At 33.6% G+C, this 17,650-nt stretch overlaps 1 protein-coding gene across 2 annotated transcripts in view; it reads right to left on the bottom strand.

Annotated features, from left to right (window-relative positions):
- LOC106458435 (exportin-5-like) overlaps positions 1–17,650 on the bottom strand; it is a 137,640-nt gene that overhangs the window by 64,312 nt on the left and 55,678 nt on the right. For both annotated transcript variants that reach the window (XR_002610372.1, XM_013917949.2), the window contains exons 13-16: positions 13,012–13,134; positions 12,683–12,795; positions 12,422–12,478; positions 2,298–2,396 (exon numbers count right to left, since the gene is read on the bottom strand). Coding sequence is in view for 1 of the 2 variants with exons in the window: in XM_013917949.2 (XP_013773403.1) it covers positions 2,298–2,396; positions 12,422–12,478; positions 12,683–12,795; positions 13,012–13,134 (392 nt within the window). In the remaining variant the exon portion in view is untranslated. The remainder of the gene's footprint in view (positions 1–2,297; positions 2,397–12,421; positions 12,479–12,682; positions 12,796–13,011; positions 13,135–17,650) is intronic.

Below are 17,650 nucleotides of genomic sequence, written 5' to 3'. Positions count from 1 at the left end.
ACAGACTTACTGTTCAGTTAGTGATACTTTGTATCCTCAACAGTAGATATATTAAATATATATATATATATATATATATATCTGTAGTTAACTCCTTGTTGTCTTCAGTGGTTTGACCTACAACATACTTCATTTTATATCTTTCAACAACCACTATGTGTAACATTCTACACAGTTATATTTAGGTACAATTACTTAGAATTAAATTATTTTTGTAATCCTAAACTTTGTACATTAAAATGTATCACACAGGTAATGCAACTGTATTGTTTAAAATGTAGAAACAATCAGTTACCTATTGCAAAAAGATTATGTACAGATTTCCATTCTTGTTATTCCAGACAATTCAGTATTGTTTTACATACTTATAAGCATTTTGATAAAAATGCTGGGATTTTAAGTGTTGTATCTATGCAGTTACTCAAACGTTTTTTTATATAACCAAAGGAAATGAATGATCATATCCGATCTTATTTATTAGGCAAACAAATGCTTAGCCAAATAAAAATCTACTGTTTTATGATATTCTTCAAATATCATCATCACAGAAAATTTGAAAACCATTAGGAATGAATAAGAATAAAAAATCTATTCAGATAATAATATATTATTGTTTCAACAAATAACAATGTTTAACTTCTTCACACTAGCCGCTGTAATGTTTCATTTTTACAATGATGATATGATACTAGTTAACCTTTTAAAAGCAGTGTAATACTGTAACAAAATTTTCAGTACTTTTGATATGAAAGAAGAGCCTGTCACTATAATATTATATTTTGATTAATCAATGTCAAAGTATATATCTTTATTTAAGTAATGCGATTGATATGAAAATAAGTTAGAAATAAACACTTCAAAGTTTTTAATTAAAATCAAATTATAATTATCTACAATGACATTAAGAAAAATGGTAAAAGAAATGTCCATATTCAAAGTTTTTCACAAAGTCATTTACTTATATCATTTACATTTTCACTTATTTTAGACATTAACAATATGAAAAACATCCTTCTCATGAGAATTCTAGCTTCTAAACAAGGAAAAATCAATTCTGTACCAAGTCTAGAAACAATGTTAGCATGTTTGGAAAAAGCCAATGAATGAAAACAATGTTAGTGTGTTTGCAAAAAGCCAATGCACGAAAACGTAACATGTAATTGATACTTATATAATCACTTATTGGCTGAGGAATTAACTGGATTGCTGTAACTCCAGCTGTGGTGATTTCAGAAAACCTCAAAAATCTTACGGTAATTTATAACCAAATCAAATAAAAACACTGACATCTAATGTTTCCTTTTGATATTATAGGATAGTGTAGGGATATCTGGCTGTTCTTATATTAATTTCTAGAAAAAAAAAAGAAAAATGGAGGATGAAAGGTTTGATGCCCCTAGAAGATCTAGACCTATTTATACATTAAATAATAAAATTAACTTCTGAAAAAAATGGGCAGAGGGGGTAGGCCCCTCCCAACTGCACATACTTATACAACATGAGAAATAATTATTAATTCCTGAAAATAAATGGATGGGGAGGTCTAGACTCCCTGGACCCCTACCCTAGATTTGCACTTGCTCTTATAACATTTAAATTAGAAATATAAAAGACAACATTGGTGGTGGGTGCTGCTAGCCAGTTGCCTTCCCTTTAGTCAGCAATTGAAAATTATGTAGCTTTGTGCTTAACAACAAACAAACATAATGGCAATATTTCAATTACTTGGATAGTTAGAATAATCAGAAACCCTAATCTCAAGTAACTGATTATTTTTATAACAACTGATTCAATCATAACTTCAGATATTAATCGATTAGTTTATGAGACATTGATATAATTGTTGCTCAGAGGTTATCAAAATACTGATTAATTCGCCCAGAACTAATCATCACATACAGGTTATTTTACTATTAGTACAAATATAGAACTAATTTCTGATGCATAATATGCAACAAAAAATGTTCCATAGCATGAATAACATGGACCTCATAACTAATGTAGTTCCAGGAATAAATCATCTAATTTTTATTTCAATAATTTTAATCTCAAAACTCTTAACCTACTTCAAATTAAAAGAAATATTTGAAAAAATGGGAACCTAATTGTTCAACAACAAAGATATAGAATATAACTGTTCAAAAAACAGCAAATTCTATATCGCTATTAAACTACTATCAAAAGTTTACACATTGAATCAGGAATACATTATATGTAAAAAAAAAGGTTTAGCAGATTGTAACTTTGAATATTTGGTGTAAAGCATGAATATTGAAACATTTTCCTGAATGACCTACCTTATCAAGCACAGCAGGTAATATATCATCAGGTGCTAATGTCAGAAAAACAAACAAAGCTGAGATACAAGACAGCACTGAGGAAAGGATAAGAGGGTCCTGAAACATTATAGAAGAAAAACAAAATAGGCTGCTAAAAAAATACAAAAGATCTTGGTTGTGTTTAATACTATAGTTTGAATTACTATGAACATAAAACCAAACAAGCTTGCTTAATGTAAGGTAAATATTAACAGCTATAACTATGTATGTGTATTTAAGTAAGCTACAAAAATTTTTTAGAAATAAATTACATCAAAATGAAGAACAGTGTGAATTTTACACAGTATTTCCAAACTTTAGATGAAAATAATTAAATTCAATTTTATAGAGAAGACAAAATAAATAAATGAAAAATATACTTGAAAAAATAATAAAAATACATCCACAAAACAAACATCCAACACCTGAGCAACAAAATGCAAATAATAAACATGATTTCTGGTAATTAAAAATAATAAACTGGTCTTAAAAACTAGAAAATTTATATAAAACACAATTAGCAGATACAATCTAAACATGATTTCACTACATTATTAACAACCATACCATTTAATGATTTGGTAATCAGGACTCAAAATGCCAGAGGGATCATAAAAATTATCCGCTAGGTAGCCTAGATGGCCCTTTAAAATCAAAAGAGCCATTAAAAGTTTGACTTCACATAAATTGATCTAAGTTTCTTAACTGAGCAGAACAAACCAAGAATGTACCTTCTCAAATTTATGAACACTCATCAGTCATGTCCAATCCACAAATGTCATCTCTATGAAAATCCGTGTATTCAAAGTAAATGCACTTTTGTTAATAAGGATGCCATCATTTTGTCTAATATTCAAACTTTTGTATCAGTGTAGTGGAATTGATATATAAAATTTCATTTATAAAATTTGAAATAGAGTGATTATTTGAACTTTTGTACAGACGACTATTGTTTTCTATCAGAATGTTGCATTTTCAACATTTTATATATGACACCAAGCCTGCATCAAGGCTCACACATTTTAAAAATCTACATAAAAGTTCTTTTTTGTCAACACTTTCCAAAAACAGACAATAAAAATTCCAAACTTGTAAGTTGTTTGGAGAATCTACCTTATTGCATGTACATTTTTTTATACATGTTAGGGCAAACACTTTTGAATCCACCTTTGCAAACTGCACTAGCTAAAAATAAAGTAAAAAACATAATATTACTGTTTTACTGATAAGTGACAACTGGAAATCACCAATTACTGATAATTACAGTAGTATTGTTGACAGTTTAACCTTAAACATTGTAACGACTACAGAGAATGTACCTTGAACCTTCAATAAATTGGAATTGGTTGAAGTTATCAATAAATGTGCCATGCAAAAAAAAAATCATGATATCTTTTCCATTTTTTTTGAATGAGTAAAACATTAAAACATAAAAATTGGGAATGACCCAGTGGCTAGTACATGATCAATACATAACATTATGTTACCATTGTGAGAGACAAACAGCTTGTTGAGGTTCATTGTCTAAATTCATCATTCACTTCAGCCACACATTCAAAGAATTTTGCTGTCACTCTACACATTTTGAATTAAACCACTTTCTAAGCTAATGGAAGTATTCCAACCAAAGGAAAAAAAAACAGTTTTTCAAAGTTATCGTTCATAAAGAGAGAAATTTTCAAAGTGGCTGCCAAAAGATTTTTTTTAATTGGCCTTATTAAAAATTATCCTAACTGTATCTTTATTGCATATGTAATAATCAACTTTCCAACCTTAAAAAAAGAAATGGCAATGTTAAATGCATTAAGATAAAGACCCACATCATGCTGGTTGAATTATTTAAAATTATCACTTCCCAGCTCAACACACATGCTTTCATTGAAAGTGTTTCAAATCTCAGCACTTACACCATCACTTTTGACATTTGTATAAAATCATGAAATATTAGCTTTTACTGGCAATACTGTTAGTTAGAGGTGCAAAGGACAGTTGATTATGACAATTACCCACCTTCATGATTCTTGTTTTTCAACCCTTTGCCATCTACTTGAAAAACCCATGTATCTAGTTTGTCTCATTCAGAAGCAATCCAACCAATCAGCAATCACGTTTGTCGAGCCATAACTAACTTTAAGGTAACTTCTTGGAACTATGCAAAACAAGACAGATGGTAGTGTGTTGTGCAAACAAAACAACCTACAGGACACACACTGTGTGTTGTTAACAGGAGTAGTAGTTTAGTAATCTTCCACTTTCCGTAGCTTGGACTATGGTAATCCAAACTATCGCATATTTTCAATGGATGTGTACTACAGGACCCTTACTTCATATACCAAATTTCAAGGCAATCCATTAAGAATTACACAAGGGACAAAATCTCCAATTTTGATTGAATTTCTTCCCTTTTCTTCACAATGAAAGTACGTAAAATTTATTTGTTCGAAAAACATACTTAAATTTTATGGAATTTATTTTCAAATTTGGTAGACTTGCTTGGTTCTGTAAAGCAAAGGTCTATTCCAAATAATAGGGTTGCAATTCTAAAGCTAATGTTGGTTACTATTGAGTGTCACTTTCTTACTTGCTGTGGTTTGTTGTTGTGTTTTGACAAATGAATGAATATTTGCAGTAAAATTCTTATCAATGCTATAAATGTAACTACCAGTTTGACCACAACTTTTGATTTCATTTCTTTTGGCTGTACCTTTTTTCACACCTAAGATGTTTTAGATTAGATTCATAAATAATGGGAGAGTCAAATGATGAAATGTAATGTTCCATAGCTGTCCAATAGGTAAGTTATTTTGTAAGTATTTGTATATACCTGTTTGCCACTTTCAACTTATTGTGACATCACTGACTGTGTCGTGAACAATTCAAACAGTTGACAAAACTCCTCTCTTGGAATGTAATGGGACATTCCAAATTTCAAATCGCTCTTTTGTCATGTGCTCTTCAGTAACTTCTCCAAACAATGAGTTCATACACAGTGTGGTACTAATGGGGAACCCCAAATTGTATCATCCCAAGAACTTAAATGGGAACAAAAAGTCACTGATATACCATGCTTTAGAGAAAAATTAAAGATCATATATGAAATAAAAATCATTAATTGTCTGAAAGTTATAATTTTCATATACTGAAAATGTATTTCTGATAGATACTTACCTCTTCTCACAAGATCAGGTATTCTCGTTCAGTGCTGTCCTCTATATGAAAACTTTTTCTTTATGCATGCCACAAGCCTTTTGTTGCTCCCCCCCCCATTGGATTTACTATGTTCCAACATGTCTCTCATGTAAATCATCATGAGTCATCTCTTAACTAACAGTAGTGTGATATCCTCACATGATGCATGTGGGAAGTGTGAGAGGAGGAAAGAACCTATCGGAAATACATTTTCAGTATAGGAAAATTATAGCTTCTGATAGAGTACTCACCTCCTCTCACGAGAGTAGCTGGAATACCACACTGAGAAGGAGGAGGGACAGGTGCAAGGGAATGAAAGAAGCACGCCGAAAGCATCTGAAGGATACCCCTTACAATGAGAGATATAGAACCGAAGATCAGAAGAAGGGAATGGCACCCATTCTGAGCCAGAAATTGAGGTGTAGAGTGGCTAGGCCACGGTAGACCATACTTGGTAAGTCAACTACATCCAAGACCTCCTCGCGGGGTACCGACATCCACACTAAGCATGGCAGGGATGGGCATGTTTACGAAGCAAAATATCGCGAGTTTATTCACCATCAAGCAATCTTGTGGAACACTTCATCTACATGGTGAGCATGCAAAGCCATGGAAGATAAAGCACAAATCAACATGTCTGTACAGTGTGGATTTAGAGTTAAGGAATACCTGGTCAGGCACCACTCGCCACGGAGCGAGATCTGTGTGATAAAAAGTAGATAAATGCCCCCAAAAGAAAGTATGATGAAAACTTTTACAAGTTAGAGTCACACTGAAGTCTGAAAAAGAGCCACAGGTGGTAGGCAAAACCCTGAGGAACAGGAACTACAATATGATGGAGATAGGCTAAGAGAAGAAGGAAATATGTTTTAAGGAAAGGATGAAACATGGAACCCAAAGAAAGTGGTTCAAATGGAGGTAAAGTAAGAGAATGGAGGACCACATTAACATTCCAATCCATAAGGGGGGGTTGTCTGGGATCTGGAAGGAATGCATGAGCATGGTAAGGATAGGGGAAGGAAAAAAAATGAAATGCCTAACATCACAAAAGTGAGGAGACCAAAGACCCAGTTGATAAATTCTGCCACGAGCCACAATTGGCCGATCGGCAGAAAAAAACCCTAGTTTTAGACCAATGACAGAATACCTGCCATTTGTATTGGTACACTTTCATGGAAATGGACTGATGGAACCAGCTAACAAGTAGGCGAATCAATGTGTGAAACAGGATCTTTTTTCCAAGGACCAGACAAAAGCCAGGTGTGAAGATGCAGAACATGAAGGGTGGGATGTAGTATGTGACTGGGGTTGACAAAGAAGTTAGGAAAAAAAGTGTAAGAGAGACAGAAGAGGAGAAGAGAAGCAGTCACTGTAATTGTGGAAACCAAGACTGAGCTGGTCAATAAGGACCAATCAGGAGGACTGACAAGGAGTGGAGTAGATGAGAGAATTCACCCAATGAAGTAACTGAATGGGTGATTACACATAAAGATACTTGTATGGCCAATCTTGGCTGAAGGCATTGACTGACAAGCCCGTAGCAAAGGAATCCACATGGGGAATACCCCACCAATGGCAGTGATCTCTGAAAATGAGGGGATCTAATGACCACTCTGTGGGATATATCTGGTTAGGATGCTAAAGACGTTCCATGACCAGAATGAGAACACCCAGCAAATGACACTCAATAATATGAAGGTGATGTAGAATTGGCTGAATGAACCTTCTCCAGACAGTATTGGGTGAGAAGAAGGAAGTTATGCAAAGTCTGATGTAAGACTAAAAGTTTGAAAACATTGATATGCAAATCTTTTTCTTTTGCAGACCAATGGTCTAAAGCCTCCTGATGATTGACCCATGCCCCCCCCCCCCCATCAGTGAAGGGATGTGTCTGTGAAAAGATGTAGATCCAGATGTGGGAGAGGAAGCAGCACACTGACTGACATATGAGCTTTGTCCAACCACCAAAGCAGATCATCCCTCAGGGAAAAAGGAAGGGAAATTGGGGTGGAAAGAGGATTCAGAGCAAGGTTCCATCGAACATGAAGCACCCACTGAAGGGATCTCATATGGGCATGAGTGGGACCAGTGATGTCATTGATGACCACATCCCCAAAGATGATAGAACCTTGTGAGCAGTAAGTGATGAAACTGAGAGGGTGTGGCGAACTAACATGTCCATAGGACAAAATTGGACAGGAGAATGCTGGTCCCGACTGATACGAGCATTGAAAAAGACCCCAAAAAGTATGGGATATTGATGAGGTCTGAGGAAGTACTTTCCCAGTTTGATTAACTAGCCCACTCAAGCAGCCACTCAAGAGAGGTGCCTGGCCAACTCTGGTTTGGAATGAGCCAAGAGAACCTGGTCGTCCATGTAAGAGAGAGAAACTTAACCCCAGATCATGAAGATATTGAATAAATGCTCAGACTACCCAACAGAAAACATAAGGGGTAAACCATCCCAAGATGGACAAACCAAAGATATGACAGGACCGAGGTGATATACGTATATGAAGATAAATCTTGGCAAGATCCAGTGTGGTCATCCATAAACCAGAAGAAAATGCTTACCTCCGGGTAAGAAAAGACTCCATGGTAAACTGGGGCATATAAACAAAGCTGTTGATGTGAGATATATCTATGACCAGCCTCCAGTCCTCTCCATTTTTGTGGGAACAAGAAAAGTCGGGAAAAAATCCTGTTGAAGGATGTAGAACAAGTTCAATGACTACTGAGATTGCAATTCCTGAACCATTTCGTACAGACACTGACTGGTCACGGGATTCCAAGAAGGTGGGGAAAGAAAGGGAATCACAAATCCACCTAAAAAACCCTGAAGAAGCCCTCATTGATCCTCGATGAAGGAACCCCCATGATAAGAAATTGGCAAGCCAAGCTCCCATCGGACCATAACCCACTGGGTAGTCACCAGTACTGGCAGCAACTTGAGATGTGTTGTCAAAAAACAAAAACGACAAGAAGAGCCACCCTGAGGAGAAGAGAAAGGGAAGGACAGAAAATGGTAATACAAGTCATAAGGGGTTCCAACTGAAACAAATGTGCAAGAATATTGGTAAGGGCAGGTTGTTATTGGACTGATGCCACCCATGATGCCATTATTTCTGGGATTATGCCAAAAACATATCACTGCAGAAATGTGGCCATACATAAATTCTGAAGCTAGGTCGTTGGTAAATGGACCTGAGCAAAATCCGCATCATGACCTAAAGGGTCCCAACAACAGAGAAACCATGTATGTTTAGCCAGAACCGAAGATGACAAACAAGCCAGTGTGGAAGAAAAAGGGAAAGGATATCCCCAGATTACCCCTTAGGATTTCTGTGAAGAGACTCAGAGAGGAGGTGTAAAGAAGAATAATACTGTAAAAGTTGTAAGGGTAAGACACGGGCAAGAATTCTAAGCATGGGTCAGACTGATAGGTTGGGAGACACCCCCAAACAAGCAATATGGAAGCTAACAATTGGTGGCTCAAAAAAGGACAGTCAGCAGGATGGTCAGAAAACACGAACTGATCTAAAGCCGACAGGGGGTAAGGTCTGAGAAATAACGCAAGTCCCGGGTGTGACCCCTAATGCGGGAATAAGAACTTCAGAATTTATTCGGAATAAGAGTTCACATAGTTCGAGCAGTGAAAAAGAATAATGTGATGGGAACTAACTGAATAAATTTGTTATATTGAAGAAACAGTCATGATTAAAACTAAATAAATTAAAGAAAACCACTTTTTGAGGAAACTTAAGCAGAACGTGAATCTTTAAACAAAAAGCACATCGAACACAGGTACTGTCAAATGAGAAGTGAAGGTTCAGTGGAGGAGTGGAGAGGGAGTCACATACATCACGTGAGCATATCATGCTACTATTGGTTAAGAGATGACGCATGATGATTTACATGAGAGACATGTTGGAATATAGTAATTCCAATGGGGGAGAGCAAAAGGCTTTGTGGCATGCATCAAGAAAAAGTTTGCATACAGGGGGCAGCACTGAACAAGAATAACTACTGTAAGTAAGTACCGTATCAGAAAAAATTAAATGGTTTGACTTGTGTTTTTTTTCATGAAAAATGAGTTTACAATAAAATAAAATGAGATATGTTGATACCTTCAGTTTCAATAAATTTCAATTATACAGTGGGGTATAATTATTTAAGTTGTGTTGCTAATCTATATCATTATTATGAAAATAAATTTATGATTAATTTTAAAAATCTGGAATTATTTTCCTTAACAAACACACACTCACATATATATGTATATATATATATATTGATTTAATTAGTATTAATAATCCAATAATAAGTCATTATATTGATAACATTTATCCTGTAACATCTGCAATTTAATTCAGTGATTTTTCTTCTAAGTTCCACTATAGAATACATTTTACAATAAGCTATAGGATTGGTCCCTAAAACTGCTTATGGGACCCTAAAAATGCATATTTTGGCAGCCTAGGTGGCTCTCTAAGAAAAAGTTAGGCATGAGTCCTGGTAATCGTGATAAATTTGTTAATATATGAATTTATTGATCTAGCTATAAAAGTAGAAAATAAAACTTTTACTGCTAATAATATTAAAAACATATTCAGTTTTTGCTTATATAATAATTATATTCATTTTGATAAGCATTTTATAAACAAATAATAGGTATACCAGTAGGGTATAATTATTCAAGCTGTGTTGCTAATCTATATCATTATTACCTCCATATCATATACTGAAGTACATTATTTAGATTTTGATATTAATATAATTAATAATTACAGTAATATTAATATTTATGATAAAAGAAATTTCACATTTTATGAGTTCTCTCTCCAAATACAAATAAACCAACAAATGCCATACAGAGTATCAAACATTCACAGCTTCTTAGATATTGTAGAATTTGTAGCAATATACAATTCTTAATATCTAACATAAATAGCTTAGTACAGAAACTGATGTTTAATAACTTTGATGAAAAAACCTTAATTAAATATTTTAAATTATTTTATGATAAATATATAAAGTATTTATATAAATTTCAAAATATTGATATAAAAAAAATTATAATATACACAATAAACAATTTATAAAATTTATTTGAGGGGAAATCATTAAAATTACTTATTTGGAGATTTTATGTCTTATATAGGTGGACTAGCATAGTTGTTAATCCTTCCCTATATAAGACCTGCTACTCTCTTTAAAATCATTGAAGATCCAGGTAGTATAATGTAAGGGGGGGGGGGGGGGGGATGGGGACTATACTAATAGTAAATAGTTATGCTTAGTATAGTAGAACTTTAACATCTAGGTATTTGTGTCCAAACATCATACTGGGGGGCTGAAATATTAACTTAAAGGACAGTTTTGTTGTCTTCCCGTCATCTTCATGTTAACTTAGGAAACAAATATTTGTTATGAAAACCCCAGAAACTTTTCATTTCAGTTATAACTTGAGTTAGAGTATGGAAACAATATTTCTTATCAGACTTAAAAATTAGATTTGAGTTCTAATTCAAGAATAACACAATGACATAATATGACATATTACAGAAATAAAAAGTGATATAAATACTAGAGTTACTTAATGTATGAAAACTGCCTTTTACTTCTGAAAGTGATATTTTCATCTATTATCAAATAAACATGCTAAGTTAAATGTTAGTTTTATAAACCTCTGTGATTTCACATAAAATTTGCATTATAACTGTTGTAAGACTTAACGTGTGAGAAAATCAAATGAATCATTCAACAAATAGGTATAGTGTGCACTGAATAAATTATAGTCTGAAAAATAGTCCAAAATAAGTCAAATTCATAAAAAATAGCAACTATGACAGTCCAACATTCATCAGCTTCATTATGTACATGTACATATATAAAACATTCTAATTCGATGCACTGTATTTTTAAACAGTATTAAATACAGTTTTGTTTTGATGACTAACAATAAACTGGAAATTAGATAAAAGTGAAACTGCAAAAAAAGCATAACCACAATAAATTAAAGCTCAAATAAAATAGTTAGTGGTTGAAAAACTGCGATACATAAGAAACGTTTTTAGCAACTGTTACAAAATATTTTAATATTCATATATTTTACTAGCACAAAGCTTTAATACAACAGTAATTTGACAAGTTTGTGTCTTATGACATTATTTTCACACATTTAGAAAGTATTCTCATGAAATAACAGCATTTTGACAAATTCAGTAAGTATTCTCATGATACAAGAGTATTTTGATATGTTCAATGTCTCATGTTCTCTAGAAAAGTAGCAAGAACAAGTAGGTCAAAAATGTCCCTGATTTTAAGTTCTTCGAATATTTTTCACATGTTTTTGCACACTTAAATTGTTAAATAAATTAATAAAGAGATAGAAGCTACTATTCAACAATATGAACAAGTTTTCAACAAAGTCGATTTTCACTTTGTTTACAACAAAACATACCTCTAGTGCATCTTTATTTCATTAGTGCAGCGGTTCTCAATCTGTGGTCTGCGGGCTCCCTTCAGAGTCCATGGAAAGGTTGCATAATTATGGAATGGATGTGGCAGTATAGTATATAGATCCCACTGTGATTCACCAAGATTTAAAAAACTCAGGTTGTCCGCAAACAAATAAGTTTGAGAACCACTGCACTAGTACATACCTAAAACAAATCATTAGGAAATGTGACAAAGGAATACAGCAGTACATAATCTTTAATCAAATAGCCTAAACAAATGTTGATAATAAACAGCTGCAGGTTAATTCTTTATACAACTTTACAATACAAGTTTTGATTTAGCCACCATTTATTAATTATATAAAGAGTAAATTCAATGAAATCTAAACTAATCACCATATAATAGGTTAATGTGTTTATAAATTGAATAAGGTTTGAAATATTTAACTTTACCTGAGTGTCATAGTTTAAAACTGCTTTGAGAAGAATAATCCCTTCTTCTGCTGAAGGCTACCAAGGAATAAAAATTGTATAAAAGTTTTGTTCAGATTGTCTTTTGTAAGTTAATTTAAAAAAAAATGTTGTCAAACTATAAGGTAAACAAAGTTTGTATAGCAATGTAATGTTTTAAAAATAATTTTTATCAGCATTTATAGATTGATGAGATTATACTTTTAACTGTTAGAGAAAATTAGGCCAGACAAAGAAACCTACCTTTGGTTTGTCAGAGGCAAGAATACGACTTAAAACACATTCCAGAAATAAAGCTAACGCACTCCACTGGATATAAGATGGAGAACTAGTGTGACAAAAGCCATTGTCAGATCCTGTAGAGATAAGATTCAGCATGTCAGCATTCAAGTAAAGCAGTTTATGTTTGTATTGCATTCATATCACCATGGCACATTAGTTCAAAGGTCTCATCGTTAATTCAAATACCCCAGTAATAAAAAAAAAGAAGAGCACAAAAGAACTGAAATACTGACTTCAGTTAAAGCATAAAACTGTTATTTACTTACACATTTTAAAATACTTGTTCTTACCTGCTCCTACATCAATAGGCTTCTGAAGCTGATTTGTTAACCACTGTGATGCATAACCAAATAACATGGTGGGATTGAGAATCGTTGCCCATCGTAAAGCTTCTGTGACTTCTGCTCTGTATCCTAGAATATTTGAATTAAGATGTTATCAAATATTACATATAAAAACAATAAAAAAATTATCTTTGTAACCATTTAACAAATATACCACAAAAACTCTATTCAAATATAATTATGTATTTCTAGAATTTATATTATTTTAAAAAATAACTGTACAGTAGCTTTAATAGAAGAATTAGTCAGTTGAAAAGCAGACTGTGAAAAAGTATTATTTCAATTCAGAAAGAATATTTAGACATGTAGAACTACTAAAAACAAAGTTTATAAAAGAAGACCATGGCATAACTTTGTACACTCCCTCTTGGCGTGAAATTAGGTACAAAAGACAAACAATATTCAGAGCTGACACAAATGACATCCATGTGTGAAACCAATTGATGTTTGAGAAAAGAAAATTTGTTAAAATAAATACAAATGGTATTGCTGTTTTAAGTGCAAAGCCACATGATTGCTTATCTGTGCTCTGTTCACCATGGAGAATCGAACCATAGATTTTACTAAAGTAAGTTCATAAATTTATTGGTGATACACTGGAAGATGAAAGCAATTGCAAGTTTAAGCATTCTAAAAACACATTTCTTAAGTTAATAATGGCTGGAGACGGCTTAAATGGGTAATGAAGAAAAACTTTAATATAAGTTTAACATGACAGCAAATGTACAACGTTTCGACAAGGTTTTGTCATCATCAGCCTTTTCTGACTTTAACAATCTGTGTTACGTAGTTTAACGTGAAGAAATTAGTTTAACATAACAATACTGGCGGGTTTTTGACACCAAACTCGTTTTCATAATTTGGGCATAAGTTTCATTTAATAACAATAATGTTTTCACCCAGTACGTATATTTATCTGTCCGTCCTTCCACCCATAACATCGTTTATTATTGAATTTAGAAGTTTAAGCAGGTACTATCTAGCTCTAAAGATAGGTATATTAAGAACTGTAATACACTTTGCACGTCTATTAAACAGAAAACGAAATATCTGAGATTGATATTAAGGGTTAGTCAAGGGAAGCTTCCTAAACGTACGTTGGCTTGTTTGTTTGTAATTAAGCACAAAGCTACATAATGGGTTATCTGTCCACCACGGGTATCGAAACCCGGATTCTAGCGTTGTACGTCCGCAGACATACCGATGTGCCACTAGGGGGCACGCACGTTAGCAATACGAACAACATACATATGAACTTACCAAACTCTATGTTATCCGGCTCTACGAAACTTCCATGAAACTCAGTCTTTAGATGTTCCAATCATTATATATTTTTTCATATATGACTATGAAATATCTTCACGACATGCCATTATAAATCATTATTAAATTACTAGATTACTTTGAATTATTAAGTAATGTTGAAGCAGTGCACTACACTAAATGATTAAATGATGACGTAGTTCATTAACTGAGTATTCGCTTACAATATAATACATTCTTTTTTTATTAATTGCGAAATTTTAAAATAACGAATTGCTCTGAATAATTAAATGAAAAATTATATAGAGGTGAATTAATCTGAATAATTAAAAAGAAATATGAATTATCTATATTACATATCTCGATGGTTAACTTTCTGAACGACAAAAGAAAAATCCAAAGTAATGCCTTACATTAGCTTATTAATATCGAAACAACAAAACAGTTCCTTGTTCTTTATAGTGTAATAACAAACGTTGGATCGTTAAGATTTGCACGACAAAGAATGAATAAAAATAAATAAGAAAGTTATGCGTTGAATTAAAGGATTAAGTAGTAAATATTAAAGCTTTGTAATATATAATTTGCTTTAAGTAAAATATTACGACAGTGCTATACTTTGAATTACCGAATAATAAACTTTAAAGTATTGTACTAAATGATTAAATAGTGTTAGCGTTGATTTCTTAGTGCAAAGCTACACAATGAGCTATCTGCACTTTGTCCACCTCGGAGAATCGAACTCCGGATTTGAGCATTTTAAGTTCATTAACTTATTGCTGACCAACCAGGGGGAAAATGGTTAATAGAAAAGTAGTTCAAGTATACTGGCTGATGTAAAACTTTTACACAACGTCATTATATTCAGAAGCTAAGTAACATATAATAAAGTAATACATTGTGTTTAATGATTAAATAACAATTGTTAAGAACTTCTGATGAGAGGCCATTTAACCATAGGCTTAATTTTCACGGAGGACATGTCCTTTTTCAATGGCTTTTTTATAGAATACCACTGGTTACAAACTCGCACACACACTTTTGAAAATAAAGTTATGCTATTGAAACTAACTCTACTGTTTAAAACTAAAAATCAATAAGGTCAGTCCTGTAGAATAAACTGACTTAAATCTGTAAATCGATACATGAGGAAAGTTAAATCTGTAAGTAACATTTTTCAACTGTCTGTCGATTCTAACCAATAATTCAATGTAAAACACATTGCGAATCGAAAATATCGTTAATAGTAAGGGTACCCAACTGATGGTTGAAAACATGTTAGAATAATATTCAGTACATAGCGCATTACGTTCACTTATTAAATGAAATAGATATGAAACTAGAAAAAGATAATCCGTCCGTGCCTGAAAGGCACCTAAGGCCTGTACTTAACTCTGGCTCCAGTGGCACAAGTGAATGAGAATTGTGCACATTCTCCTGAACGGGATGTGAGCCTATTGCATGGTAACCTCCTTTTATTAGCTAGTCCCAAGTTTACAGCCCTGTAGATTCAAGCAACTATGGAGTAGAGTGTCTTGCTCAAGGACATAACCACTAATCAGGATCGAGGAATCGGTATAGTATTATGATATTCTAAATTTATTAAATAAGAAGTGTTAAGTCAGTATGTTACTCAACGTACGTAAGCCTATCAAACCGAGTTCCATGATTTTTGAGTTAAAAGCCCAGGATTTTTCCGAATATCATAAAGGCCTTTACCCTGTAATCGGTGCCATTACGTGGGGTGGCTCTAGAAAGGTAAAACCAGTGGCGCGATGAAACCAGTAGACCGCATCAGGACAGTTGATTGTGCCCGCATACTGTGGTTATACATACATATATATGTGTGTTATCTATTAGATGAACCAGCTATTTGAAAATATAACTGCCGTCTCAAGTATTTCTACTCTGTGCAGTTAGTTCTCAGACAACATTGGATGAAAAGACGTGTAATAGAAGCTGAGAAATGAAAAAAAAGTCATAAAATACATGGAACGTTCACGCATTTCCCCCAACTTAATTAATGGCTATACACAATAACCATGCTTTTCCTTCTCAAAGGGCTTCCCTTCCTATCCCCATCTGTCTCTGCGTAGGATTTCACGGAGACAACAGGAATCATCATAAAAAAATCTTGCAACGACAGTCATGTCCAAATGTGTAGTCCTGCCTCACTGAGTGTATGCTATAATTTGATACAATAATTACAGCCGCATGATTTTCTTGCCACATTCATTGACAAGTTTCCTCCTCTCCAAAGCTCGAATGGTGAATATCCGATAGCAGACTCAAATTTCCTTCATAATTACACCAGTCTGGAAGACAGCCCTGAAGCTCCTTTTTCTCAGGTTAACTAGCATTACTTAAAATTGTAGGTGTCTAATGGCAAAATGCGAAGTCGACATTTTGTTTTTATTTTAAGGACTGAAACGTTGATAATAATGCTTAAGTTTGTGAGAGTTAACACTGTATGTGTTTTTTAGAGCTAATAACCTTGAAAAACTGGCCATTGTACAAGGTCAGAGGATGTTGTTGTGAAAGAGGGAGGGGAAGAGGATGTAAGACAGATAACATAGCTAAGGAAATGAGATATGAAAACTGGGAAGAGAAGTAGGATTAAATGAAATGTAAGATTGTTTTGCTATAAATAGTTAGGGACTTGTAAATTGAGACAGAGGGGAAATAACTGCAAAAGAGGTAAATAAATTTTTATTTCAGGACTTGAGAGATGGAAACTTGAAGAGGAGAAAGAAATGATTGTATACGAACTTCCACTACACGAAGTTATGGACAAAAAAGAGAGAAACAGAGAGAATAGAAATATAATTATAAGAATGGTAAAAAAAAAGAGTGTGAAAGATGAAGACTAAGAGAGAATAATTTGCTTGTTTGTTGAAATTCGTACAACGCTGCACGAGAGCTATGTGCGCTAGCCGTCCCTAATTTTGAAGTGGTAGAGGGAAGGCAATTAGTCAACATCACCCATCTCTAATTCTTGGGCTACTTTTGTCAGACCAGATAGTGAGATTTGACCGTCACTGTCATTATGCACCCATGGCTCCAAAGAACAGAACACGATTTATTTTACTTTGACGGTGACGGGACCTGAACCACGGAACCTCGAAGCTGCACTCCGGCACATCTACCAATGGGCCGCGCTCTACCCAAGAGAGAAGAAAGATGATTGTAAAAGAAAGATAAATAAACCTTCACTTAAAAAATCTTAGCATGAGAGGTGAAGATCAGGAAAGGATTGTGAAGAAAGTTGAGAAACCTCTATAGAAAAATTCGATTTCGATGACGAGGAACCCACTTTGAGACT

Source organism: Limulus polyphemus, unplaced genomic scaffold (genome assembly GCF_000517525.1).
Source record: "Limulus polyphemus unplaced genomic scaffold, Limulus_polyphemus-2.1.2 Scaffold463, whole genome shotgun sequence".
NCBI classification, from domain to species: domain Eukaryota; kingdom Metazoa; phylum Arthropoda; class Merostomata; order Xiphosura; family Limulidae; genus Limulus; species Limulus polyphemus.
Note: the sequence above shows the minus strand (reverse complement) of the source record. Positions and strands in the feature narration are given on the sequence as shown.